The sequence below is a fragment of the Pseudopipra pipra genome, chromosome 5 (genome assembly GCF_036250125.1).
Source record: "Pseudopipra pipra isolate bDixPip1 chromosome 5, bDixPip1.hap1, whole genome shotgun sequence".
Lineage (NCBI taxonomy): Eukaryota > Metazoa > Chordata > Aves > Passeriformes > Pipridae > Pseudopipra > Pseudopipra pipra.
The window spans coordinates 26,212,907-26,240,624 of record NC_087553.1 but is presented as its reverse complement, the minus strand read 5'-3'; the positions used below and the strand labels follow the sequence as shown (position 1 = coordinate 26,240,624).

General features: G+C 43.3%; 2 protein-coding genes, 1 long non-coding RNA gene and 1 other non-coding gene across 5 annotated transcripts; 2 read left to right on the top strand and 2 right to left on the bottom strand.

The window, feature by feature from the left end:
* Window positions 1–133: 133 nt before the first annotated feature.
* On the bottom strand, window positions 134–12,953 carry LOC135415152 (uncharacterized). The gene is made up of 4 exons (XR_010430972.1): window positions 11,598–12,953; window positions 9,970–10,024; window positions 9,448–9,630; window positions 134–1,115 (listed from the first exon to the last, which is right to left on the bottom strand). It is a non-coding gene; the product is annotated as an uncharacterized LOC135415152 (long non-coding RNA).
* LOC135415137 (uncharacterized) lies at window positions 2,215–7,912 on the top strand. Its single transcript, XM_064656725.1, has 7 exons — window positions 2,215–2,857; window positions 3,299–3,373; window positions 3,670–3,759; window positions 4,218–4,398; window positions 5,021–5,125; window positions 5,620–5,700; window positions 6,764–7,912. Exons 2-7 carry the CDS (start codon window positions 3,303–3,305, stop codon window positions 7,013–7,015), a joined length of 780 nt encoding a protein of 259 aa, XP_064512795.1. The 5' UTR covers window positions 2,215–2,857; window positions 3,299–3,302; the 3' UTR covers window positions 7,016–7,912.
* Window positions 12,648–12,796, bottom strand: LOC135415319 (U12 minor spliceosomal RNA). The gene has a single exon (XR_010431082.1). It is a non-coding gene; the product is annotated as a U12 minor spliceosomal RNA (small nuclear RNA).
* Window positions 12,954–13,075: 122 nt separating the features above from the next.
* POLDIP3 (DNA polymerase delta interacting protein 3) lies at window positions 13,076–26,626 on the top strand. 2 transcript variants are annotated; one of them, XM_064656700.1, is made up of 9 exons: window positions 13,076–13,219; window positions 16,470–16,857; window positions 19,178–19,252; window positions 21,068–21,163; window positions 22,988–23,170; window positions 24,105–24,182; window positions 24,768–24,897; window positions 25,749–25,815; window positions 26,138–26,626. In XM_064656700.1, the coding sequence occupies exons 1-9, from the start codon at window positions 13,161–13,163 to the stop codon at window positions 26,310–26,312; spliced, it is 1,251 nt and encodes a 416-aa protein (XP_064512770.1). In that variant the 5' UTR covers window positions 13,076–13,160; the 3' UTR covers window positions 26,313–26,626. The 2 variants fall into 2 exon arrangements, with proteins under 2 accessions (XP_064512770.1, XP_064512769.1); XM_064656699.1 differs by having other exon boundaries at window positions 19,175–19,252.
* Window positions 26,627–27,718: the final 1,092 nt, after the last annotated feature.

Below are 27,718 nucleotides of genomic sequence, written 5' to 3'. Positions count from 1 at the left end.
GTTCATGAAGAACGCAGCCTGTGGGAAGGTCCATGCTGGGTGCCAAAAAGGACTCTTGTGGTTTCACCCCAGGTGGCAACCAAGCCTCACACAGCTGCTTGTTCATTCTCCCACCAGCAGGACTGGGGAGAGAATTGGAAGGGGAAAAGCCAGAAAACCATGGGTTGAGATAAAGACAGTTTAATAGGGGAAGAAAAAGCCACGTATGCAAGCAAAGAAAAACAAAGAATTAATTCACTTCTTCCCACGGGCAGGAAGATGTTCAGCCATCTCCAGGAGAGCAAGGCCCCATCACACATAACAGTGACTTGGGAAGACAAACACCATCACTCCCAACATCTCCCCTTTCCTCCTTCTTCCCCCCACTTTATATACTGAGCATGATGTCGTATGGTCTGGAATATCCCTTTGGTCAGTTTGGGTCACCTGTCCTGGCTGTATCTCCTCCCAGCCTCCCATGCACCCCCGACTTCCTCACCAATGTGGCAGTACAAAAAGCAGAAAAGGCCTTGGCTCTGTATAAGCCCTGCTCAGCAATAACCAAAACATCTCTATATTATCAACCCTGTGTTCAGCACAAATCCAAAACACAGACCCATGCTAGCCACTGTGAAGAAAGTTAACTCTACTCCAGCCAAAATCAGCACACGTCTATTTGGCTTCGCCCAGATACACGGTCAGGTTTGATTGTCTTTAAACAATTAAAAAACATCATAAAGGAAGGGTCCATGAAGCTTTTGGCTAATTACAAAAATAAATAATTTCTTCTTCAGTTCATAAAAATACTCCTTGATTTATGTTCATTCATTCTCATCAGCCAGATTTACTCAGCCATCTTCATCAGTTCTCTAACCCCCACACCACAAATAAATTAATAGCTCTGACTCCTATAGCAGTAACCATTTCACCTACTGTGTTATACAGCTTCATCTTGAAGTTCTGGAAGAAGTACCAGCTCTCAGCTTTGCTGGAGGGCAGGCTCTTGTACTTCATCACAGCATCATAGCCAAAACTCTTGAACTCCTGCTGCTGGTTGAACAAGATGCATGTGGGTGTCTTTGGGCTCTTGAACCCATGCTCTGTTCCCCAGTACACCTGGCGGATTTGGTCTGTACCTGAAGCAAGAGAAAAACAGTATCCGCTGTAGGATGTGCCAAAATCTATAGCAACAACAAAGACTGACTTGCTGGCCACGGCCAACTGCAGTGCAGAGGTGTGCAGCTCTGGGAGCTAGAGAGGAGTGAACAGGTGGGAGTGGGATCAAACTGAAATGATTGATGCTCCAGGGTGAAGGTCCACCTCCACTGATTTTATTGGCTGGAGAGAGGTGTGGCACTCGACCTATGCCTTTTCCTGTAAAGAGGGCTTCTGTTTTTTACAGCAGCAAAGACTCTTTGTCAGGTCTCAGTAGCTTCCTGCACTCCTGACAACACAGAGCATCCCTAGTGCTGCCCACTCCTTTCAACAAACATCTGCTGCTGCTATAAAGGCATGGCTGCACATGACTCTTCTGTCTACAGCAGAACAGAGCTGTTGGAAGGACAGCATGAGGATGCTGATCCCAGAATGATGACTGCACAAGGCAGCAGGTATGTTACACAGGAGATGTCTCTGGATAAACTTACCAAGTTTAACCTTAATAGGCCTGAATATTTCTACAAAATTCCTTGGGGGGTTGCAATGCAAGACTGCAAACATTTCCTGACTGTGAAATATTTCAGTAAAAGCTCTGTTTTCTTCTTCCTAATCTTCCCATCCATCACAGGCATGGTTACTTTCCTCAAGTTCAGTTTAAGTCCAGATCCAGAAGGCGAGGTAGATCTTAAATCAGTGTAAGAGGCAGACAAATTGGAAAGATCAGTATAAACAGTGTAACAAGATCCAGGACTTTGGGACTCAGACTCTGAGCTCATAAATTTTGCAGGGAAAGGCTGACTAAAATGCAAATTTTATACGGGACTGTTAAGCTTAAAGAACAAAAAAACTGTCTTTACTGAAAGACTGGAAATGAAGTGATTTAACTGGAAAGGAATCCGTTCAAGTACACAAACCCAAAATGTGCTTCAATGGCAGAGGGGGAGATGCTGAGAAAGAGGGGCAGGACACTCCCTTGCATCATCTGTGCATAAACCAATGGTAGAGCCTTATGCTTAGGCTTTCTCTGACATCTGGTTGCAGGGAGGAGCTTGCTCTCTTCTCCATCTGCCTCCAAGCTGCAGGAGCACTTTAATCCGGGACTGTCTCTGCAATAATAGTTGATATTTGGGATCCTCATTAGGAAACAAGACACAGAGCAGTTGTAGAAAAAAAAATTACCTTGAGAACACAGAGCTTTGTACTCCTCTATTAAAAAAACCCCCACACTCGTACATTGCAAATTTGGGTTTAGTCACCTGAGTTTGCTGTTCCCCACACACTGCAGTTTTGGGTTGAGTTCATTTTTCAGGACCTCTCCCTGTATCTTGCCCACTTCATCCAGACCTAATGATTACTCAAACCCTCCTATTTTTGGCAAACCCTGGTCTGTGGATTCCTCTGAGCTGTATCAGACATTATCTGCAAGAGTGCTAGCTCACTTGTGCCAAATCTGCATCAGTGTGCCCTGGAGCCTTTGTCCGGTCTCTGATCCCTTTGCTAGCTTGGATGTAGTCATGAAACCTCTGCTCACAGGACTGTCTACTATAAGATACTTGTTTCACGTATGTGTCCTTTTTCCCCTTCATTTTAGAATTCCCTTTTCTTTTTTTCCTCAGACATACATTTGACAATTCATGGCAGCCACCAGCCCATGGAGAGCAGACTGCAACCCTGGAGGCCTTCTATTATAGTCTGGAAAAAATGTGGAAAATGTTATAGAGTGAGTCCACTGACCAGAAATGACTGTGTTTAGCATGGCCTTTGATGATCAACTGTAGCTGGTGCACACTAGGGCAGGTTGGACAGAAGATTACAAATAAGCCAGACACAAGGGTTCTGAGTTAGCAACAAATTTCATCCAGTCTATACTGGAAATGCAGAGCCAATTTACAGAAGCTGTTTGATCTGCACTATATTATATGCAGATCTTACACTTTGGGAATATTTTATTTGTACTATTGCTGTTGACTCACAGAATCACAAACCACCCACCTGTCAAAGAATAGCCTTGAGAAGTTTTCATCTCTGTTTTTTTTTTTTTCCCCTATGGGCTGATCAGAAATTGGAAGGAGGAAGTTTAGCTTGTGCATTTTGTAAGACTTTAATACATACTTGCCTACTGACTGTAATGTGGTTTATTATTTCTTTCTTCCTCTGATAGATGGATGGACAAGGAGAACAGAGTTTGGTCTCATTCTGTTAATACTCGACTACAACATCTGGAGAGTTGCAACAGGTAATGCTATTCTTTATATTAAAAATTTATATACGAGGGGAGAATCATAATGATCCTCACAACCACACCTCCATTTCTTCTGATGTAAATAGCTTCCCCCTTGATTTGAGCATAAATCCTGTGTGGAAGCTTTCAGGGGAGGTTGTTAAGCTACCCTGGAGTTTTTCCTGGATGCTCTGTGCTTTCCCACTCCCCAGCTTTCTTTCTGGAATTCAGACTATTCAATAGGGGTGAGTCCTCTGTTGTGCCAGTGTCCAAGTACAAATAAAATATTTCACAATAGAAATCTGTTTCAGAGCATTTCCTGGAAGGGCTGTCACAAAAGACCTTCAAGAGAAAGAGGAAAATGAGAAGCTGAAAGGGCAGATCAAAAAGCTAGAGGCGAGGTAAGGTATTTATTCATATTTTGAAAGTACTGTGTGTTTCTACACTGAAAACCCACATACTTCGTGCTTCCTCCAGTCCTTAGGGATTCTGTTTCTGACCAGACAGCCCGGATACCTTCTCCTCAGACTTTCAACCTGCCAGCATCTCTTTGTAACTGACTTCTGGAAGATGGAAGGAAGGAGACATCCCCAGGTTGAACATATTAATTAAAGAAACCAGTCTACAGTGACATAGTCAGGATGGCATCCTGATCAGATTTCACTGTGATCATGCAAAACTCAGCTGAGGAAGCACTATCTCCCACATGAAAGCTGTTTGCCAGCTACAAAATGTAGTTGAGAACCGCATTGTAGAGAACATGGGATTCATGAAATAGATTCATAACATAAAATAGTTACACCTATTCATTGTTTCATCCTGTCTTAGCTAAGTGTTTTTAATATCCTTTTTGCTCTAGAAATGCAGAGCTCTTGTCTAAAGCAATGGCCATGCACAAGCACTCTGAGGACATGAATGACCCTTCACGATTGTCTGCTGTGCTGCAGAGGTACGAGATGCTCCGGCTACGTGAGTGGGAAAAAATTAGGATCTCCACATCCCACCGTTGGACGTATGAACAAGGCAGTCACATAATTAAGGTTTGTTCTTGTCCATTTTTTCAATCTGATTCTAATCAAATCAATATGGTGTGGCCAGTATAGCAGCCTTTGAGTATTAGTATTTCTGTACCAGACAGGGCTGGGGCCCTAGTTTGGATCTCTGATTTTTCAGCCCAGCAGGGCCTATGGAACGCTGTAGAGAGCAAATTGACAGTGATCTGCTTCCTCCTGCTTTTCAGAAGGGCACATTCAAACCACACCCATGTTAAGCCCAAGTGGGAAAACAGTCCAGTTTTCTTATGGTTAATGCTTGAACTACTAGCTGAAAGACTTCACTTCGACGTCTGACTCACTGCTCTGATGCTGGGAGGAATCTGATGGAAAATACCAAAATGATACACCTTAAAGGACAAGACTGAGATTAGGCCATCATTAGCATTGATGGTGATGATAAGGCCTCACAGATGCTGAAGAATGGGCTTCAGTACACAAGTAGCTCAATGAAATAGTTTGTTTTACAGGTATTGAAGACACATTTCAATCAATTAGTGGCCCTACAATTTACTCTAACACAGATGCATTTTCAGCATGTGCTTTCCACACTACGCCTCTCCTTTCACTGTGATTGCCGCTGTAATCAGCTGTTGGTTTTGCACTGCAGAGGCTGTTTGATGCTTGTGAGGAAGATTTACAGCAGAGAACAGCTGACATATTTAAAGTTCTTGGCATTCCACCTTCAAATGACACTATGACCAACAGCAAACAGGTATTTCATGTTTCTGTGTAACTGGACCTAGGCAGTGGGGTAGAAGGGCCATCTGCATTTGCCCTTCATTTAGAACTTTGCTTCTGCTAAAGACACTGCTCAAAATCTATTGGCAATGGCACTGGGGATAACTTAGGACTTGAGAGGGATGGGGATGCAGAAAGATACGCTCCAGCAACCCTAAGTATGAGAGCAGCACTGAATAAAACAGGTCTTTCTCTCTAAGAGGTGAGTTATTCCTGTTAGAAGCAGGGAGTTGGACCTGATGATCTTCTTGGGACCATTCCAACTTGAGATATTATATGATTCTGTGTCCCACGATACACAGCTGGCTGAGGCACTGAGTGCCCTATGTTGCTTGTATGGGACCTTCCTCCAAAGCTCGAAATGAGTGACTTCTCCACTGCTGACTGACACAACCTGAGAAACAAAAATTCCCAGTTTTTGCCATAATGCATGAAAACAGGCTGCTTTGTGCTGTGCTTGTTTTGTAGGGGATCATGCGAGAAATAAGGAATCTCTTTGGGCAATCATGTTACCAAAACCACTCAGAGGTTTACAGTGAAATTGTTAAGGTGAGTAAAGAGACAGCCCAGGAACAGAGGCAGTGGTTCAATTTTCTGGGCAGCTTGTTATTTAAAAAAAAGGGAGGTCTCCCTTCTGCTTGAGGTTGTTTTCCACTTATGGCGAGGCCCTTCCAGCCCATATACTCCCAAAATATTCTCACAGGTATGGATAAATGTACATGTAACCTTGTAAGGAAGGCACAGCAGGACAGGCAGGGCAGTGCCCTTACCAACAAAGGCACAGTCCTACTGGACCCCAGCAAGGTGCAAAGAGCAGGGCCGGTGTTGGTGATCAGGGTTACAGACCAGTGATCACCAGTGACCAGGCAGGTCAAGACTGAACTGTGGAATTGGTCTGTGGGTCAGGCAGGGTCAGCAAGGCTGGGCACAGACATCCCAACATCACAGCTCAGGCAAGCACCTAGCCACCACTGAGCTCTTGGGCCAAGTGGTGATAGGTCTGTGGGTGAAGATGAGGCTTCTCATAACTCCTTCTCACACCACCCTTTCTGCCACTTTGCCTGTTTGTGCAGGAGTTGAATCCAAGATTATATGGCCATGCTATAGCAGAGCTGACCCTGAACACAAGCAGCCAAAGCCCTGGGGAGGCAGGAGAAAGCTTGCAGCCACTGCTGATGTGCACAAAGCCCTGATATTTACTATCCAAATGGACTATTGTCTTAGCAGGGTTTTTTTAATGGAAGATACATGACATATATATCACATATATATGAAACTTCCAAAGATGAGCTTCGTCCTTTTGCAGCTTGCTGGGCCTTTCAAAAAGCTTGGCCTTATCAAGTTCCTTGCAGACCTTTCTATGAGGAAATAGAGACAGTTGCAGGATGCTGGAATAATCCAGAAGCCAGGACGTAGTAAATAAAAGAACCTTTAAAGTACCCTGAGACCCCTGAATGTCCCACTCAAATAGTACCATCAGCTTTGACAAGTGAAGTTCTTGACTGCTTAGTTCATGTGGAGCAGCTGCACAGAACGAGAGCAGGGAGGCAATGTAATGTTGTAACATCATAACATTACAAAGCTTTGAAAACTCTCCTCATTTCATTCTCAGAAAGCTGGCGTTCACGCAGAAACTGTCATCCAAAGCCAGTTCATACTGCAGTGCTGCAGGATTTATTGTTTGCTGCTTCTTCAGGACCCTCCAGTTAAAGCGGAGTGGAATGCAGAGGGAAGATTGACAGAGGATTTAGAGCATGTGGACAAGAAAGATGTGGTGTACTGGAAAAAAACAGTATTTCTGTGGCCTATAATGAAATGCTGGGAACAAACCATTGTGAAAGGTGTAGTCTGGGATGAAAAATAGCGTGACTTCAGAGTCAGGCTACTCATGTATATGGCTATAAGAAGATGAAACAGCTGCTGTGCAATATGATACTATTCTTTCTCCCACTACCTGCTTCTCAGAGCTAGTAAGTTAGACAACCCCAGCCTGGGACCCCTGGGATAAATAATTATTAACAAACGTGTTAAAAATTGAAGATGTTTCCCTCAATGGCATGCATACATTTTATGTGACATTTGTTCCTTGCTGTTTCCAAACAGTATTTGTGTGGAAAGAGTATTGTTTTTTCAGCCTACCCTACCTGCTCTTCACTAATGTTTATGACATTATCAGATACCAGTGGCGCTTTCAACCACCCTATGGAGGCACTTGCATGTAGTAGGACCAACACTTTGCATGACCCACAACAGCAGTGCTATCCCTGACCTCCCATGTGCCTACAGCAGGTGCAAAAACTGCAGGCTCACGTTTCGTGCTAGCAAATAAGCAGTGAGGATGAAGATGGCCTGTTGGGAAACAGGCATCCTTCTTGGGTAGAAGTATACTTAGCTGAGAAAGAGATAAGATGCTAAAAGACAAGGGTCACAAAGGCTACAATGGACTTTCAGAAGACAGCAGTGCATTGGCCTGTGTATCCAGACACAGAGGCTCACTCTTATATGCCAAAAGGCCACTTTTCTCCTCACAAATGCCACCTGCCTTGTTAGTTCTCAGCTGCTTTCTCACATCTGTACAATTTACCACTCCCACAGCTGTTCAGCCACAAACCTGCCACAGCTCTTGACCAAAGAGCTCTAAAGATTGTATTTCATGGCATAAGGGTGATGTTATGAGGCAAATGCACATTCATGTGATTTTGTGTGAGAGAATATTCTGTAAGCAACTTGAGAATTACCAAATAAAAAAGACTTAAAATCCTGCTGTGTGCCTGCCGAGTCCTTTTCTCCAGTTCTTCTTTCAAGTCCAGCAGTTTCCTTCACTGCACAAACTCCCTGGGATTTTCTCAATAGGCCCCCAGAAAGAAAGCCAAATTTCTGTGCAGCTCCCAGCAAGCAAATTGCTCTGTTTCTCTCAGGAATTCAATATTAGTAAGCATGTTGCAGTTTACTGACAACATGAGCTGGGATGCAGGTATGTGTAGGAAAACTGGCTTTTAGAAAACCACAGTATGCTGAGAAACTGACTGTAAAAGACCTTTATTGGAAATATTTATTATGGAATCGAGCAGGTGAATTAAAATTAGATATGCACCATACTTCCTACAACTTTCACAAAAAGAAAGAACCACCACAGTTATTTTTTCATACCTTGCAAGGTGTTGCAGACTCAGATGAGCAGTGCATTAGTATTTCATCTTTTCCAGGCTTTAGAAGGTAAATGACAGGGAAATTGCCCAGTACCAGCAAGCAGAATTTTCAACATGACCCTGAGCCAAATGCCATGTGATTATATAGGTATAATACTACATATATGGCAAGCTGCCATGCTCTATTTGTTATCTGCATAGAAATTTTTTGGTCTAATCTTTAAGACCCTGTGGTTCTCCCAGTCTGGTCCTGTGCTCTACATCAGTTTTATCTCATCGCTTCTGCATCTCCTCATGTATGGTCCTTTCCTTTGATTTTTCTCTTCTTAACAACATTTTTGATAGGCTAAAATATTCAAGTTGCAAAGCTTTATATTTCAAAGATTGATTTAAAAGTCTTCAGAAAGCTACAAGCACTGCTGCAACCTTTCTAACAGGCTTTACATACACTTCCCAGTATCTCCCAACATCAGAAGCAGACTTTTTGTTCTCTCTCTGTCACTGAGAACATTGGGAAAAATAAAACTCTTTAACACTGTAATTTACAAGACAGCAGCCTTACATAATGTAATTCCTATTGCTTTCCTGCTTTCAAAAACTTCAGCAAGTGTAAAAAATTTATGATGAACTGCCATAGCTTAAATGACACACAGGCAATAAGCACCATGTTACAAAGAACAAATATGGTCTTTTCCCAGCTTCTGAAAAATTATGTAGATGGTAGGTATCTGTGTGATGGGAGGTATCTCCATGCAGAAATTACTCTTCTTGGACAAACCATTACAATGGAGATTCAGAATATAGTCTTCTACAACTGTACTAACTGAGGAGCACTTTAACTTCTCACATGGTTCTCAATTCGCCAAGCTTGTTTGGGAACCAGTTCCCTAACATGCCTGCAGCCCAACCACAAAGGATTCAAAATCTGGGCTAAAAGGAAAATTGTATTCAGCTCAAGAAGAGCAAAGTCTGAACATTACTAAAGAAATCAAAAGGGTTGCTTGTTACAGAAATGTCAAATGAAACAAAGTAAAATAACAGCACTAAAAAGCAAAACAAACTTTCCTTTGAATAGGTATGTCGAGTAACTCACCACATCATTTTGAACAATATACGTTTAAGTAGTAAGAAACTTTAAAACACTTACTGAGAGGCTCATGCTGGCAGTGCCAGCGTTTGATGCCAGCACAAAAGCATTACCACAACTGGCTGCCAGACGTTGGCGAGCTTAGGAGGAAGCGAGCACTTGTCTCCTCTGCCTGGGCAGGACAAAGCCCCCGCAGCCAGGCTGTGAGAATCGGCCTTTCCTGCTGCAGCACCCATGTCTAACCTGGACAAAAAGCAGCAACAACAACCCAACAAACAGGTCCTGTTCTGTTCTGGGTTATGCAAATAAGTGAAAAAACTCCGGCAAAGGAAGTAGAAAAAAAGAGGCCAATCCTGTGTATTTTGCTAACAGCTTAAACTTTTACCATAATAAGAATATCCCATTACATCTGAAAATGTTTTATTCCAATCTAAATCCCAATTGTGGTACTTTTTTGTCTTCTATTCTTTTTTAAAATAATTTATTTCCTATTAAGAAAGATGTTTCAATAAATAATTAGCAGAGTAAGCCAAATCTCACTTCATTAACATAAACAAGAACTACAACTCAAACAGAACTCACATTAACTGACATTCCTGGTATAACCTTCAAAAATGTTCAGGTCTCTGTGTCTTCCCTACGGAAAAAAAAAAAAAAGTCAAGAGATTGTTATTGTAATTATTAATATTCTACTTCATTGTACAAAACCTGACAGAGAAATTACCCTTACAGCAGCTAATTCCCCCTTGGGTTCAATAACAAAATTGTTTAATAATTTTCATATAAAATATTTCTGTGTCAAGGTAATGATTATGGTGATGGTATTAATGCAGTCCAAGAGGAGTGTACTGCCTACATACTAAAGTTTTGACAGCTTTGTAATAATTAATAGAGAAGAATTAAGTTTTCAGTAACATCTTAGATGGTTAGGATCTCTTCTAACTGATATCAGCTAGAAAAGTTATTTGGCTTCTGACACACCAGGCACACAGATTTCTGTCCTTTGAAGTGCAAGGACACACATTTAAACCTGTAGTCAGTCCTTGTGACCAAGGGACTTTATCTGGACTGAGTAATGATGTGATCTTGCTCCATGGCAACTTATCTGACATTCTCTCTGGCCACATCATTCTGCTTTTAGCTGCTTCATGTGCCTCTATACAATGCAACAAATGTAATATTTTAAATCAGATGCTGTGCCATATACTATCCCAAGGTTAATATGAAGTCCTTTGCATAATTTCCTAATTAATATTTTTAAAAAGATATTGGTTAGAGATGGGGAAATGGTCTCCTCTGTTCTGAATTCCACGTTGTGGGGTCTCAGCTGACAAGACGTGCTCAAGGAACCCATCTCTGGAAAAGCAAAGGGTAGGCCTGAAAGTTTCTCATCACGTTTGGGCAAGAAGCCCTTTGTAGTGATCCCTGCACTCAGGGAAATCTCTTTGCTGCTGCTTGCACCTTCCCCCCTCTCCCAGCCTCAAGGAGGGAAGCAGAGGCCTAGGCCCATTCCTGAGCAAATATTTGACTTCTTATTCACAGCTCAGAAAAGGAGCCTGGAGGAACCTGTGAAACCTGAGCTGCAGCTTGTTGTGTCTCACAGGGAGAGTAAAATAATCAGAAATCCAGGCAGTGGGAGATCCTGAGGTTTAAAGTCTTCCTTCCCACAATGGCAAAGCTCACGCCCCCTAACCAGCCTCCCACAGAGACTTTAGCATGGAAAGGGGGGTGCTGAAGAGGGAAGGGAGCTTCACTGAAGGAATGTCTGAGCAGGCCTAGATTCTTCATCTGGACAGAAGATGACTTCAGGGATCACAGGTGGAAGAGAGAGTGCACTCTTCACCTTCAGTTGAAAGGACCAGGCAGATAGAAGCAAAATGAACAGGAGGATGTGGTTCACCATGCAGCAGAGTGGAGGTATTGCCAAAGGGCATTGTGGCTGCACAAAGAGCACTGAGGTTGAAAGGGTGTCTGGCAGAGACCCCCACTGGTGGTCCTTGCAGGTTGGAAACAGGATACTGGCTAGATGGAGCTCTAGTCTGGAACCTCTTGGGCTGTTCTTAGAGTTATAAAAATTTTCTCAAATGTCGCTTGTTAGTTTTGCAACAGCAAAACAAATGTGACACATCATACACCCCACCACCTCAGTTTGATCAAGTACCTCAACACCTGCAGAAAGGCAGCACAAAAAGGGCTAACAATTTGTGTACCTTAATTTGAGAGTAATGCAGTCATGTTCCACCCTGGAACTGGATCAAGCACCAGTGGACAACTAAGCAGAGACTTGGTGTCGCTGCTGGTATGACTATAGGCTCACCAAGGCTTGAAATGTTCCTGAAACGGAATCAGTGCTGTGGGATCCTGAGCCTGTGTGACTGTGAACACGCCTCAGCAGTGCCCATCTCCTCTGCATTTGTCCCGGGCTCTCACTGGCAGCTTCTGCTCTACTGAAGTCCAGGAGTTTTCCTCGTGTATCTCGCATGGAGTACACATGGGCCGCCAGCTCTGCAGCAACACGCTGGATGCTGCCGCATCCACGGCAATGCCTTGGAGTTACTACAGCTCAGGATGCTGTGGTGGGGAGATGGCAGGAAGGTAACAGGGAGGCTGTGGAGGAGTCACAAGTGAAACTCGTGACAGGTGCCGGGGATCAGACAAAGCTGCAGGCGGAAGCAAAACTGCATTTTGGAGAAGTGTTTTCCAACGACAGGAAGAAACCCCACACTGCAGGCCCTAGGGGTGCTCTGTGCTTCAAAAGGGCTTTGGGAGGGAGGCTCAGCAGCACCAGGACCTGCAGTGAGACCCAGAGCTACAGTCCTGCAAGTCAAGATAGGTAGGGCAGGAGGCATCCCTGGAAGCTCACCTCCGCCCAAGCTGCATAAGACAGTTTTCCCTTTCACTGCCGTTTTTCAATTTTGGTCTGATTTTGAATAGCCTAATTCCTCCGTCAGAAGCATAGTAAAGGAATCACTTCCTGCAGACACATGATATATTAGTAGCGGGTTGATGTATTTCTTAGCTTCGTGAAGGCCCTTAAGGCAGATTAGTGAAGGCGGCAGGAGGAGGGAGACACTAGTTAAGCTATTTTTGATCTGTAAAGTAATTCGAATTCACGGTAACCACGTGCTAGAGCACTGAGGAGGCGGTGTCCGGCCGCATCACAGCGGGCGGATGACGCTACGAGCGGGCCGTAAATATCCCAAGCACTGCAGCTGAACACAGAGAACAGCTCTGTCGTTGGCACGCGCGGCACAGAGGGTCGGGCAGATCACGGCACCCGGGCATCCCGCGAAGTAGGCGGGGCACCCGGGGGCGACCTGTACCCGCGCAAAAATTCCTCTCACATTGGCAGTGAGGACCCGGGCGTCACCCCGGGTCGTTATTTTCCTTACTCATAAGTTTAAGGCATAACTACTTCCCCTCAGCTCCGCCGGAAGAGCTCTGCGCGCTAGCTCTATAGGTCAGGGCGAGCGGCTCCCCATGTTATCTCATGATGGATAAGTTCAATGACGGTTCCCCTACGTTTCTGCCCGGTCCCTGTCCCTTCTGAGCCAAGGAGCCGCTGCCGCGAGCAGAATCGCACCGGGACGTTCGGAACCGTATGCAAATGAGCGGCCCGGTCGCCGCGAGGGGTTGTGGGCGCTCCCCGCCGCACGGGGCGGGCCCGGGGGCGGGGCCCGTCGATCTTCTGGGGGCGGGGCGATAACCGGAAGTCCTACGGTGTCACCTCCGGGGCTTCCTTGCTGCGTCTCGTCGTTGGGCCCCGCCACAAGATGGCGGACCTGTCTCTGGATGAGCTCATACGGAAACGCGGCGTGACGGTGAAGGGGAGGTGAGCGGTCGGAGGGCGGCGCAGCGCCCCGGGCCCGGCGGCCCCCGGCCGTTCTTCGCGTCTCCTTTCCGGCGGCCCCGGTCCGGGTGCTGCGGGCCGCAGTTGCCTCGGCGCGGCCCGACCGTGCTCCCGCCCTCGAGCTCCCATTGGTCCGGGCGTTGGGCTGCGGGGCCGCGCCGCGATGCGATTGGTGGCGGCGGCCGTCGGTCAGGGCTGGGCGGGGGCGGCCCCCCCACTTCGCCCCCAGCCCGGCGCTGCCCCAGCGGGGCAGGGGCACCCACTGCCACATCCCTTCTCCTTTCCCTCGGGAGTCTCGGCACCAACCCTGCGCTGTCCCTGCCGCCTCCTGCTCCTCCCCGCCGACTAACCCAGCGCTGCTCCCCGTGGTCGGCGCCCCTCGGCCCCCTCGGTATCCGGGCCGCAGGTGGTGTCCGGGCACTGCCTGGAGGTGCCCGGTCCCCCCGCCCTCCCCGGTGTGGGAGAGCCGCGGGAGGGTGGAGGTGCTCAGGGAGCCGTAACCGAGCGGGGCCGACGGGCGAGACTGCCGGGGCTTCGCCTGCATCGCTGCCCGACCCTCGGAGGCTGTAGTCCCTGTAGCGTAGCTAATGGTGCTCCGACAGATTGTTTGAAATGCTTGTGTGGATGTGGAGCATGTTGCAGATCAGCTCCAGGATCAGCTTGATTCTTTGTACAGCAGCTGTCGCCGGTGTAGGCTGGCGCGTTTACTCCAGTGCAGCAGCTGGCAGTTCTTACCTGGCATCTCCTTCGGTAGCTTTTCGTTTTCCCTTTTGCCATACTCTCTTGATGCTTCTGAAGACTTTGTCCATGGGTTTTCCCCCACCTGTGTTAGCTCAGCATGCTTTTGCTTTGTTGGGTTTTTTTTTGTTGTTGCTCTTTTTATTTATTACTCTTGGTTTTTTAACTCTGAATGTATTACACTTACATGTCTTGAGTAATATTTTGAAATTTATCTGCTAACATACTAGCAAAACATATTCAAACATATTTAAATCCTAGTCTAGACAAGGCCTTGGCTTTGCACTTTCCTTCGTGTTATCCTGCATATTTGGAACAGTCCTAGGCTGCTTACTATGCCCCAAGTACCTACTTTATCCTTTTTCAAATCCCTCCTTAACTCTCATTTCTTCCAGGAGTTCTTCCTGCTTTTATTTGCTGAACAATAATCCCACTGTAAGAATTTTTGTGCCTTACACTTCTCTTGTTTGTCGTGTTTTAGCTCACTGTATAGATTCCTGAGGTAGCAAACTTGACTTTGTGAAGGCTGGATGAACTGAGTAAACTGAAATCCTTATATCCATGCTGTTCAGTGTTCTAGATGAAATGGTAGAAAAATCTTAACCAATGAAATGTATTAACCCACAAAATATTCAAGTGAGAACTTGGAATTCTGGAAAGTGAATTAGATGTTTGAGATCTGTTTTTATTTCAGGTGCTGTGGCACAAAGTACCTAAGTAGTTAATGCTGTTGTAGGGTAAGCAGTTATCTATGGAGGGGAGTTGTTTACTAGGATAAACACAAGTCTTCAGAAATGGTGTAATCCTCAGTACAGAGTTTCCTAACCAATTTCATTGGTGTCATTAACAGTTTTAGCTAATGCTGGCTTAAATGCTGATACATATATTTCTTGTTTTATTTTGACCTCTTTCATGCTCAATTAGAAAGAACCACTCATCAAGCCCTTTGTGGCACTCTAAAGAAATGCTTTCAACATAGTGCTTTTTAAAATTGTGAGGGAAGTCTTGCTCTGTGGCTGTTACTTTAAGGGTATTTTTAGTCTTCTGTATTATTCTGCATATATTTTTAATAAATGGTCTTAATAATACTCCCGTTTCTTCTACCTGTTGTGCTTTGGCTCTATGAGAGAGCAGCTATAGGATTCTTAGCTAGGTAACAAAATGGGACCCCAGTCCCACCTCTCCAGATGTTGGGACACAAGAATGAGAGACAGAGGCAGAGGTTCAGTCTTTCCTCTCCTTGTTTTATTTTATGAATCTCTCCACCAAATACACGACTGTAAATGTATATATATTTATAATGTTAAGATTGTGGGGTTGGATCAGGAAGTACTGATATAAAGCTGTATGAAGAGTTGAAATAACATCATCATTGATTTTGTGATGTTAACCTTTTGAGTATGACAACAAATTTTAGATACCTACTTTTAGACTTTATAGTACTGGACGACACATTTCAGAAAGCAGATGAACACTGTAACCCTCTAGCTTATTTTGAGTTTTAAAAAGTCAACAAGAATAATATTTTTTTAGTAGCTTAACTTTAAAATTTCTCTTAGTACTTTGTCATCCTTTTTAAAAAAAAAAAAAATCCAATGGAGAAGAAGGAAACCTTAAAAATACTTAAAAGAGGAAGTGGATTAAAAAATTAGATAAGCTATTTTGGTTTTTAGGGCAGATTTTGAAAAAGTGTATCAGACCTGTAACAAGAAGCTAGTTTTACCTTTCACTCCATATTGTGCTGCTTCTTAGGAATACTTGTGTACAAGTGCAAATGTGGTCCTTTCTGTGGGCTGTTATCTTTCTGTGCTCAGTATTGGGATAATGATGTGTTTAAAAAGTAAAGGCCATTGAGGGCAGTAGTTCTGTTAGTAGATTAAAGAAGAGGCAGTCATGTTAAAAAGTAATTTGACTGGTAACTATTCTTGCTGGAAGCTAATCAACCTTGAAACTGGTGGCTTTGAACTGAGATTGTTGCTGGTGCTTGTCCATCCTAAAATCCAAGTTGCTATAATCCGCAAATCTGAACTTGCAACCCAGAATTCTTGAAATCGTGTAGTTCCATGTTTCCTTTGTACTGGGCTATATTACTGTATTACAAAAGATGCTTTAGCAGACCTGTTCAGTCCTAGGGCTAGAAAGTCTGTTTCTGTTCCTCTTTGTCTTTAAAGGTTTCTCCAAAGTACCTGAGTTGTTGAATTTTGGTTAAATGTAGTATGTACTTAGCACAGCTGAAGTCAGACCCTATTGTTTGTAAATGTGATCTTAAGGATGGATTTTGGAAATCAGTTCCTTAGCTGTTTATGTAGAAAGTAAAATCCAGCATAAAACAGCTTAGGAACTCTGCTTTTGTATTTAGACATCCAATCTGAGTGGATTTCTGTGCGGTAATAATAAGCTTTTATTTGCAGCAACACAAATACTTTTATTGACACTGTATCACATAATGTCTGAAACTCTCTTTTCTTTTTTTTTTTTTTTTTCCCCTCCCCAGACTTAACACAAGGCCAGTGTTTGGAGGTGTAAGATCTCGCATTGGGATCCAGCAAAATCTTCTAAATAGATCATCGCCAGCTGTCGGCTTCCAGAGGACATTTGATGCCCGACAGAAGATTGGACTCACTGATGCCCGACACAAACTGGGGGTTAAAGATGCCCGTGAAAAACTGGTTCAAAAGGACGCTCGGTTCAAAATCAAAGGGAAGGTGCAGGATGCTCGAGAGATGTTGAATTCCCGTAAGCAGCAAAGTGTTGCTGCCGAAAAGGTGACCAAAGTGGTGGATGCCAGAGAGAAGATCAGCTTAAAAAGGAGCGTTCCAGCTGCTATAAGCCCAGCTGTGGGGACAGTAAATCTAGCCATGAAAATCACCAAAACAATCCAAGTAGGTGAAGCAAGTCACCTCTGAGCCCCTCAGTTACTCTACAGCAGTGCAGTAGACATGATAATACATTAATATGTTCATATGTTTACAGTAGAAGCGATGATGATACAGTTTGTTCCAGCCTGTGGGGCAGGATTCTGATCTTTTTCTGTGTCCTTGCAGCTGCTTGGGGCTTTTCATACCTTTCATTTACACTTCCATTTTAATTTTGGGCCCAAAAAGACTAAAGCAGTGCTCCTGTCAGCTTTAAAGCAGATGCCTTGAATGGTTAAGTAGACTCTTTCCCACCTAAATGCAAAGAAAATGATGCGGGGTTTTTTGTCATTCTTATGCCTTTCATCTTTGCAATTCTGATGTGGTGGAACATCCTGTCTAGTGTCTAGGTAACTGGTTTATCCTAGTGGTGAGATAACAGTTTAGAATATACAGCTGTGTTTGTATCTAAGATCTAAAATTCAATGAGCTCTTCTACAATTTTCTCTTTTTATGGTTTTCAGGAAAGCCCTGATTTCCAGGGATTTGCCTGATTACATGATGCATTCCTGCTGAGGCTCAAGATTTATTTCATTTCTGTTATACTCAGTTAGTCAGCCTGACCTGCTGATTTCCTTGGCCAGTTTTCTAATTGCACTTTGCTGTGTGTGCAGCAACTTGATTCTTAGCCAGCTTCCTGGAGAAACAATTGGTGTTGAACTCTGTTAGGTACTGTGGGCAGACTCAGAAGTTTCTAGACTGTCAGGGTCATTGTTTGAGGAGTGGTTTTGCTCCCCACCTCTACAAGCATGGAACTGAAGTTCCTAGCCTCTCTCTTTCATTTTTGTCCTCCCCAAAATCAGCAGCGTGCTTACACATAGTCAGAAAACTTCATCAGTTTGAAAGCCTTGATGAGTCTGCTTTCTTTTCAGCTGTGGGTTTTGCTCAGGAGTATCAAACATGTTTCTTCTGTAAATTAGCCTTGGAAGTTTCGCACTGCTCTGTGTGAGAAAGGGCTCTTGTGGCTGTAAGAAGGGCTAATCGCAGAGCAATAGAGCAGTCTGTTCAGTAGTCATTAATTAGTATGGTAATTAGTACTCTTGCTGTCCTAAGCCAAATCACCACCATCAATCCTTAGGAGTTGAACATTTTCTGTAAGGTTCCTAGGAGTTAAAGTAGTTTCCAGAGACTTGGTGCAGTGGCTGCTGCTTCTGACCGTTGGGTTTTTGGGTTTTTTTGTGACTTGGTTTGACCAATGGTATTTTCTGTTTGTTAGACACCATAGTGCAAGGAAAAATACTATAGAGTATAATGGTGATTCAGACTGTAGACAGAACCTTGCACACGAGCAATTATCTAATAATTTTTAAAAATACTTACACTAAAATTCCAAATTGCCCATGACCCTCTTATCTTCCCAATATTGAGCAGTCAAACTAGAGTATCTTGGTCCAAGGTGTAGCACACAGCTCTAGATGTCCTGTCCTGAGGTCTTGTTTCTCATAAAGCAAGGAGAAGTCTTTGAAACCCAAAGAATTTCTGTAGGTCTGCTGCTGTTTCTGTAGGGTGGGTATCCTTGTTTCTGAATTGTTTAGCAAATTGAAACATGAGGGTGTTATGGTGTAAGTTACAGTCTAGAGAAAATGCAAATCTGAAGATTTTAGTGTCTGCGTGGAGTATTTTTGTAAGAAAATCCATTTTTTTCTGTAATGGAGAGCTTCCAGCTTTTCCAAAAAACAAAATGGTGTTTTTGAGGGCACTGTTGCATGATTTCAGTTATTGAACAGCTATATTCCCTGACTGCTCTGTTGTGGCGTCCCTGTTTCACATTGTAATGGGTTCAGAAGGAGCAGCTACACTATCCTGTGTATGATTTTATTCCACTACAGCTTATTCCAGCTGTAGTGTTATGAGGCAGTATATGCTTCTCCTTTAAAATGGAACTGAATTATATTGTGTCCCAGCTTGTTGAGTTTGATAGAGATATTCGTGTTTGGTTGCCTATAGCATGAAAAGAGAGATGCTTACTTTCTGATTTAGCCCATTCATGGTTTTGTATTGGCAGAAATGTAGCCTGGCAGGGCTATCCCTTCCCAATTATCTTGGACTAAAACCTCAGTAATTTGAATCAGTTTCTTTGTGTGGCCTTAGGTTTTAATTTCTTCAATTTAAGTGAGTCTCTCTCATACTGAACATATTACAGGAAGCATAGATGTTATCTAAGAGCATATTGTTGTAATATACTTTAAAGCAAGAGAGTATCAACTAACAGCTCTGATCTTCTGAAATGGGGACCTGATGGACTGTAATATTTAATGTTTTGATTATTTTTCTTTAACTGTAGCAGAAGGCACCAGTTCCTGGACACTCTCATCCAGCAGGAATGAGGATCAATGTGGTGAACAACCATACACACAAACAGGTGTGTACCTGCTCTGTGCTCTGTTTGTTACCTTTGGCAGGGAAGGAAATCTGTCCATAAACATTGGCAGGTGCAAAGAAAACTTGAAGTAGGAAAGGAAGGTGTTTGGAAGTTCTCCATCAGCTTGGTTTCCTATTCTTGTGTGATTAATATACTTTCATGGTAGTTGAGGTTTTTGTTTAGTATAACTGATCTTGATTCCTTGTGTGTTGTGTGAATGAGAAGTAGATATGCCTGTATGTGCTGATGTGTTTTGTTCTCTAGAGACCGTGACCTTTAGCTCTGTCTTTCTGTGAATTTCTCAGCGACACCACATCAGATCAGGTTGTTGGTTGTATTGATTCACCATGCTGCCAGCACTTCAGAGAGTCCATATGATTGTACATGGTCAAATGTGCTTCAGTGAGGTGGGAGAAGTTATAACCTTCCTGTGGAAAAATCCCAGCTCTGGGTACCTGCTGGAAACTTGATAGTGAATGATGTTAACTAGTATTCTGATGTACTTTCAAAGTTGCCTTATCCCTTATCAAGCAGATTTTGAGAAAGACCCTAGAATTTGTGCCATCTCTTCTGGTACTTTGTCACAGCCCCCAGCCATTCAACCACCTTAGTACCTTGGGTGTTTTCAGAGAGGAATTAGATTTTTTCTGTTACTTGTGTTATTTTGTGTTTATACACATAAAGTATTACATGAAGTATGGAAAACTGATGTTCACAATATCGTGTCCTTTTTTGATTGGATTTTTTTTTTTGCCTTGATTATAGTAACTTTAGCTGTTTATGTATGTTACCTTTATGCTGGCCTGCTACCCTCACCTGTCCCAGATGCTGTCACTTAAGGAAGTGTCTTCATTATTCTGACCTTATCCCTGTACACCTAGAATCCATTTTATTTGTCTCAAACTCAAGTCCATTATCCTGATGGCTAGTGTTTTTCCCAGCTCTTTTATTTTCTGCACAATTCTCCTCTGTTCTCTCATCCCTTTTGGTTTTTTTCCTTCATAGCATTTCTGTGACTGGAACAACTTCTCTGTTTGTAAATCAGAATCTTGCTGACTATGACAACCCCCTGATTTTGAAAGCTCTTGTTGCTAATCCCACTGTTTTTCTCTACCTTTCTGCTGAGTTAATGGAAAGCTGCTTGGAATTGTGACTTATGTTCTGAGCAGTGCCATTTGTGTCTAGACTTTTTCTTAACATTATTGAGAGTCTATGAAAAAAAATACTTGTGTAGGAGTTCGCCTCAGTATTTTAAGGCAGGGCTATGAGCATTAAGTTAAATTGGGAAATTAATTGTTCAGTAAACCTTCTAGTGCAGTGTTTTGTAGTGCCAGATGGATATGTGCAGTGCTGAGGAAAGCAGCCTATTCCAAAGGAATGTTCAATTTAGGTGTATTTAGCAGGCATCTGCTTAATTAAAAAAAAAACAAAACCCAATTTAAAAATCACATGCACAGGCTTCAACTTTAAAGGTAGCAGGGTGCTAAAAATTAAGACGCTGAGGCTTTATTCCAGTAATGTGGTTTCAACAGTCCTAATGAGGTCTAGCGATTAGAGGAATCTGTATGTGATTTCAGTACTCTTAGGGAAACAGCTTTACTGTGGAATTTCGGGAGAAGACTGATAGATTTTACACTGATGTTTTGAAATGGACTTGTGTACCTTCTGTGTCCACAAGCTGCAATGACAGGAGTAAAGTCCAGTGCAGTCATGTTCATTACCTGAACATGGTTAAAGACAAGGGAAAACTACTTATTTTAGAAATGTCTAGATTAAATCTCTCTGCTTGTAAACTATAACCTTGCTTCTCTGCAGGGTCTGTATGACATGGAAGATGATGATGAGAGTGTGTCTCCCCTTCCTAGCAAACAGATGAAAATCACCACCACAAACAGTTTCCTGAACAATTCGGTAAGGAATTATCCTAGCAGTCCCCACCATGCCATGCTCACATTACATGGACACGCAGGCTTGGCTTTACAGGGCTTATGTTCTTTTAAAGTATGTAGGTGATGCTTTCTCCTCAAATATTTGCTCTTCACCCCACCCTTCCTTTGTGCCAATGCTTCTGCTGTTATTTTTGGAACAGAGTTCTTTTAGGGTAGCTGATTTTATGGGCTCTTTGCAGCTAGAATGTGTGCTTTCTGCCTTGTTGGCAGGTTGCTACATCTTGGCTCTTCACGTCCTTCTTGTTGAGGAAGTGTATTTAACTTATCTCGTTATTGTTTGAGCAAACCAGCAAGGGAAGCTTTCTGCTACTTCTAGAGACTGGGCATCAAAGCAGGAAATCTCTTGCCAGATGAAATCTTAGTTGGCATCTTGTTGGGGAGGACTCTTGCTCTGGAGAAGGTGGAATTTCAGTACGGACAAATGTGAGGTCCTGCTTTTGGCAGGGGATAACCCTCTGCAACTTAAGCTGAGAACTGACTGGCTAGAAAGCAGCTTTGTAGGAAAGAGCCTGGGGGTCCTACTGTGTGATCTACTAAGAATGAGTTAGTAGTGCATCCTTCCAGCAACAAAGGCCAACTGTAGGTGTAGTAAGATCATAGCCAGGAAGTCAAGGAAGGTAATGGTTCCTGTTTGGCATTTTGAGAATGCACCTGGGGGCACTGTGATACAAGGACACCGACTGGAACCATTACAACAGGGTGGTCAGAGAGCTGCAGCATATTATGTGTGAGGAGAGGGTGAGAGAGCAGTGTCTCAAGGCTGAGAAGGCTGTAGTGAAATCTGTCCACTCTCACTGTTTGCTGTGTGGTCATGGAAAAGGCAAAAGGCAAAAGGCTCAGGTTATTTCAGGAGCGACCCTGTAGAAAATGAACCAACGAATGTGCTGCAGCAAAAAAAATTCTAGTTGGCAAAATTCTCACGGTATTGGTCAGCAGCTGGCGCAGCCATTCTTGGATATTCAGCGGTTAACAGATAAGGCCCTGAGCCAATCTGATGTGTCTTTGAAGTTAGCCCTGTTTTGGACATGGGGATTAGACATAGGTTTGCCTTAAGTTATTCTGTGGTCCTGAAGAAGCAAATTCATGTGGTTTTACCATCATACAGGCAGTGTAGTGCAATGATTATCCCCTGGGTTTATTTCCTGGGTATTCAGAATAAAGCTTCTGGCCATTTGTGGTTTTTAAATAATCTTACAAGTTATTTTGGGGTTTTTTCCAGGAGTAAATTTGTTCTCTCTTGTGTTCACAGCAGCTACCAAGCACAGTTTTTAGTCTAGCTTTAAACTCAGGTAGTTCCAACTGCAGAGGTTATGCTCCATGCCGTTGTGTGCCCTAGCTTGGTGTTTCTGAAGAATTATTGCTGTTTGTACCAGGGTGTTTCTGAAGAATTATTGCTGTTTGTACCAGGGCCGCTCAATCTTATTGTTAATGAGCAATCTTTGTGAACACTTTGTAAAGTACTTGAAAATCTTTGGGTGAAAGGAGCTTTTCAAATTCAGATCACATTGTTAAAGTTCATTTAAGAAGAATATGAAAACAAAAAGGGCTTATGAGGGAAGTACTCTTTTGGGATAAACATATCTTTTTATGTTTATGCCCAGAAGCGTTAGCTGATTTTTTTTATCTTCAGAGCTGAAACTCTCCAGCACTGTAGTGCTTTTGACACTGGGAAGGACATGCAGTTCTTATTGCATGCTAGTAATACTCTGCTGGTGGTGCTTGAAAAAGAGTGATGACTTTTGTAGGCTGCAGCTCTCAGAGGTACTTTATTTTTTTCTTCCTGTAGACTGGTGTGAGCGGCAATAAATTCTCTCTGTCCAAGACTGTTCCCCTGACTAAAGTGGTCCAAAATGATACATACACAGCTCCACCTGCACCTCCCTCTCCTATGCGGACGAAGGCCTTGACAAACATGTCTCGGACTTTAGTGACAAAGGAAGAGCCTCCAAAAGAGCCGGCACCTGTTGAGGTGAGCTCCGGGAAGGGGAAGATGCTCTTTACAGGAGTCTCTAAAACATCTGAAACTTGCTATTAATTGGTCATGTGAGCAGCTCATTTCTGCCTGCCTTTCACCATTATTTCTGGGACACCATCAAGGTTATTCTGATAACTGCAATCCATGTCCCAAGAATTTGAAACTAGTCTAAACACCCTTTTCCTCAGAGTTTGAGAGACTGAGAGTTCTCAGTGCATCTTGATTTTCTCAACCTTTCTCTCTGACATAAGAGCACGTGGTCCTGGAGGAATCCATATTACAGGGAGGTGGCAGTTATTGTTTTGAAACTCCTTGGTGGCTTTCATGTCCCTAGGAATAGTGTTGTAACACTCTTTCATATGTTGTCTTCTGTCCACTTCAGTTAGCAAAGAGAAAAAAGGATTCTTCTAAATACAGCTTCTTGCTGTACACATGAGACTTCTCAGGCAATTTGTAGACAACCTGCCTGGAATTGGTTTGCCAAATTGGCCTGATGTTGGGTACAGGTAACCCACCAAGTATTCCCAGGCATGTTGAGTTCAGCAACCTCTTGAAGGGCTAGAGCTGTATTTTGGGGTTTGCTGGCTGGTGTAGAGTGCAACAGAGAAACGCTATTAGAAGTGTGGGCATGACGAGACTACTGCATATGTATGCAGATTAAATTACTGTTATACTTGTCAATAGGAGCAAAAAGTTACTTCAAAGGGAAATTAGCATGGAAAAGGAGCTGCTTTTTGCCATCAGATGAGCTGGGCTTTCGTAAGCATGGATACTTCCCATTACAAGCTGTAGCTCTCTCCTGTGTGTGTGTGTGTAGGAGACATTGCCGGACATCCCCTTACCTATTTCTTAATGCTTTCTCTGCTGTACTGTCTTGTGTGCTGTATTTCTGACCTTTTTTATGTGATGCATTTGTTTGTGTTGGCAGCTGGCGTTCAGTCCTTTGGAAGGCACAAAGATGACCGTAAATAATCTGCATCCTCGAGTCACAGAGGAAGACATTGTTGTGAGTGTTGCTTACTGCCGGACTGTGGATGAATGACGCTTCCTTTCCTTATCCTACCTTTTTTAATAAATCAGTTGATCTATGGTGAATGCAATGAAGAGGGGTATGATGTGGTTTAATTTCCTTGCAAAAAACTTTGAGGGTTCCTGATTGTATTATGTTTTGTTTACGTTTTTTAAAAAAGTGTGTGCTTAAGAAGATAGGAGAAAATCGCATTTCTAGGGTGTACTGAGATACCTGACATCACTTAAAAGAAGAGTTCATGCCAAATGATGGTCAGGGTGTTCTCCTTGAATTTGTGCCCCCATCCAGATTATCTAGGGGCTTCCATTCTCATGAGGCTGAGAATGAATCTGGTCTTCCTATGTGGAAAACGTTACAGAGTACTGGCCTTGAACTTTTCTGCCTGTGTAAGCTCTATTACTAGTGCCACGTAATCATACCATAACAAGCACAATAAGACAAGTGTCCAGATTCTGTCAGGTCATTCTAAGTAGGATGGGTGGTGCGATTAAGAAACTAAGCCATTCTCACTTGGTGCCTTTGATGTGACCATGGTCACCACGACTAACTCTCTGCCCTCAGGAGTTATTCTGTGTGTGTGGCGCTCTGAAGCGAGCCCGGCTGGTGCACCCTGGAGTGGCTGAGGTAGTATTTGTGAAGAAAGAAGATGCTATCGCAGCATATAAGAAGTACAACAACAGGTGCTTAGATGGTAAGTTTGATGCCAGAGTTGCAGTTAGGATAAATAAATCAATAATTACTTTTCCACCTCAGTGGAAAGTTTAAAAGCATCTCAGATGCTCCTGTGCTACTAAGACAGAAGGAACGCTAGAAAATCAGTTCAAGAGCTAGATAATATAATACATTCCTGTGTAACTAGCTGAATATATGCACAGTTTATTTAGGTGAAATAAAAAAACCCCACCCACATTTTCGTAGAAAAAGAATGCTCAGAGCTGGAGGCAGGGTCCTGGTGAGTCTGCTGATCTAACTTCCAGATGAAATTTATTTTGTTTCTAATCTGGTACCAAGAGCTAGATAGTCCTTAGCAAGGCTTTACTTGCTTACAGAAAAGCTGTTTGCAAAGTACAAGAAAAACTAATTGCAATAGTCTCAGGGTGTTGTCAGAAACATTTTGGAGTTGTAAAACAGTATCAGCTTCTGCATAAACATTTAACAATGTGATTTTTAACCTGGATCTACCTGCAATGTTGTGTTAGATGGAAATTAGCTGTTAATTTTTAGCTGGAAATAGATGCTTTTTCATTGTCTAGATGAGCGACATGAGTGTCAGATGAGGAGCAGACAGCTAAGAACAGGAAATCCTCTTGTGTCTCTGCTAAGGGCTTTGTACTTCTGTGTAATTTCTTAATTAGTGTGATCCTCCATATTGTACTGAGCGTTTTGGTGGCTTTTCTGTTGCTCTGATTTTGCAACAAAAGATTTATCAGCTGTTCTTTCTCGTGTTTCCTCTGCATGTGGAACTCTATTGCCTGCACTGTTGTGTGGTATTTCAAGGATCTGGCCTTACCCCAATTCTGATAGAATGACTTTTTTATTTAGGTCAACCAATGAAATGCAATCTTCATATGAATGGGAATGTTATCACCTCAGACCAGTCTATATTGCTGTAAGTGTCCTTCGGGTGGGGAAAAGAACCAAACACTTCTGCAAATTCTGTTTTGAGAATTGTTGTCCCATGAATATTTTCCTTCTCTTCCTTTCTGTGGCACAGTATCTTGAGCTGAGTGCAATATAGGTTGACCACATACTGCTCTCAGCCCTGAGGTTCAAAAATAGTCTGAGATGATGCTTTCTTGTGAGGAAAGCGTATTTAAAACCTTTATCTCCAGTGTTGGTAAGGGTCAACACTGATAACAGTAAATGCAGACATAGTGTTAAATTTTATTCCATAATGAAAGGTTAAATACTGCTTGTTTTTTATCCTCCAGCCGATTGAGCGATACCCCTTCAGTGAAGAAGGAAGGGGAACCACGCCGGTCAAGTGCAAGCACCTCCTCAAATCCCCCAGCTGAAGTGGACCCTGACACTATCTTGAAGGCACTCTTCAAATCCTCAGGGGTCTCTGCCTCTGTGCAGCCCACAGAATTTAAAATTAAACTCTGAGAAGCGGGAGCAAGCAGTGGACTGGAAAACTCATATAAGTTGGGGGGTGGGGAAAGTGCAGGAGTGCAGATGTTATTTGCATTTGCCTGCCTTGAAATTTTTTGTTTTCTATGATCGCTACTTTACTGTATGATAGTGTTTCCTCTTGTGTGTGTACTTTCTGTTTTCATAGTTGGAGTTTTCTTCCATTTTTTTTTTTCCCAAAAGAATAACCTCCCCCTTCTGCCAGTAATGTATTACCAAGCATATACCATGTAACTCCATCCTTTACTCCAAAGCCCCCAGTGGCCATTAAAAGTGCACATAGACTTTGAGGGAAGGAGTGGTGATCTCCTCCTCTTTTCTTCTGACTGACTTTTAACTAAAAGGTGCATCCCCTTGATTGTCCACAGGCAAGAACACCACGTTGTTTCTGAAGTTGCTGCGCTGGGTACAAAGTCAGGTTGGGCTCCCTACAGAGGAAGCACCATCTTGCATCTTTGACTTGTATGCATTTGGTGGCATACCACTTCATTCTGGCTGTTGGACATGTTCCTGCTCAGCAGCTGAGACGTTGAGGAGTGTGAAAAACTGAGCTTCCTGTTGTGTATGCCAGCCAACAGAGGCCTCAGGCAGAAAGGACATATGCACAAGTGCACCAGCCATTGTGCTGCGGGAAGGGAGGTTTCAACTCTGGTAATGCTGTGGGGTTGTTCTGGCGTTTTTACAGTGAATATATTTGCTCTGTAAGGTCAGGCTATGTTACTCTCCTCTTTCTGGACTGAAAAATTAAGAACCAGTTGTGTTCAGAGCTAGAAGAAATGCAGATATTTCTCTCCCATTAGACTATATTCCATCCTCCTGCTGATGCAGGGACATTAATTTTATTCTTACCTTCTAACTCACCCAGTCTCCTATATAAAGGGAGGACTGAAGCAATCTTATTTTGTGTCTGAGAACTCACTTCTTTGAGAGATGCCACTTGGGAAGTGTTTGGCTGCTGTGTGGGCATGCTGTTGACATACCTGGATTTGAAGGATGATTGCTGCAGTTACGGCTTCAGAGAGAGGTTTTGGAGCAGAGAGCAGTTAGCACTCTAAGGAACACAGGAGAGGAGTCTCAAGTCCTGTGCAGAACCATGAGGATGTGCTATGGGCCAGTAAGTGTCTGTGACAGGCCACCAGGTGGCACTTCCAGTGCTTCTCATTCTTTGTACGGCATTGTCGCCTTGGATGTTGAAAGTACCAATAGCTCCATTCATTTGTGTTTGTTCAGATTGTATTATAAGAGAGGAAAGCTGAGAGCAATTTCCAGAATCTGGTTGGGATTTGAACTTGATCCTGCTAGCTAGGAGACTAACCTGTTCATTCTGTTCAGCTCTGCTAAGTACCTCTCGTAGGTCCAGGTTCCTTTTCTTGGTCAACCCT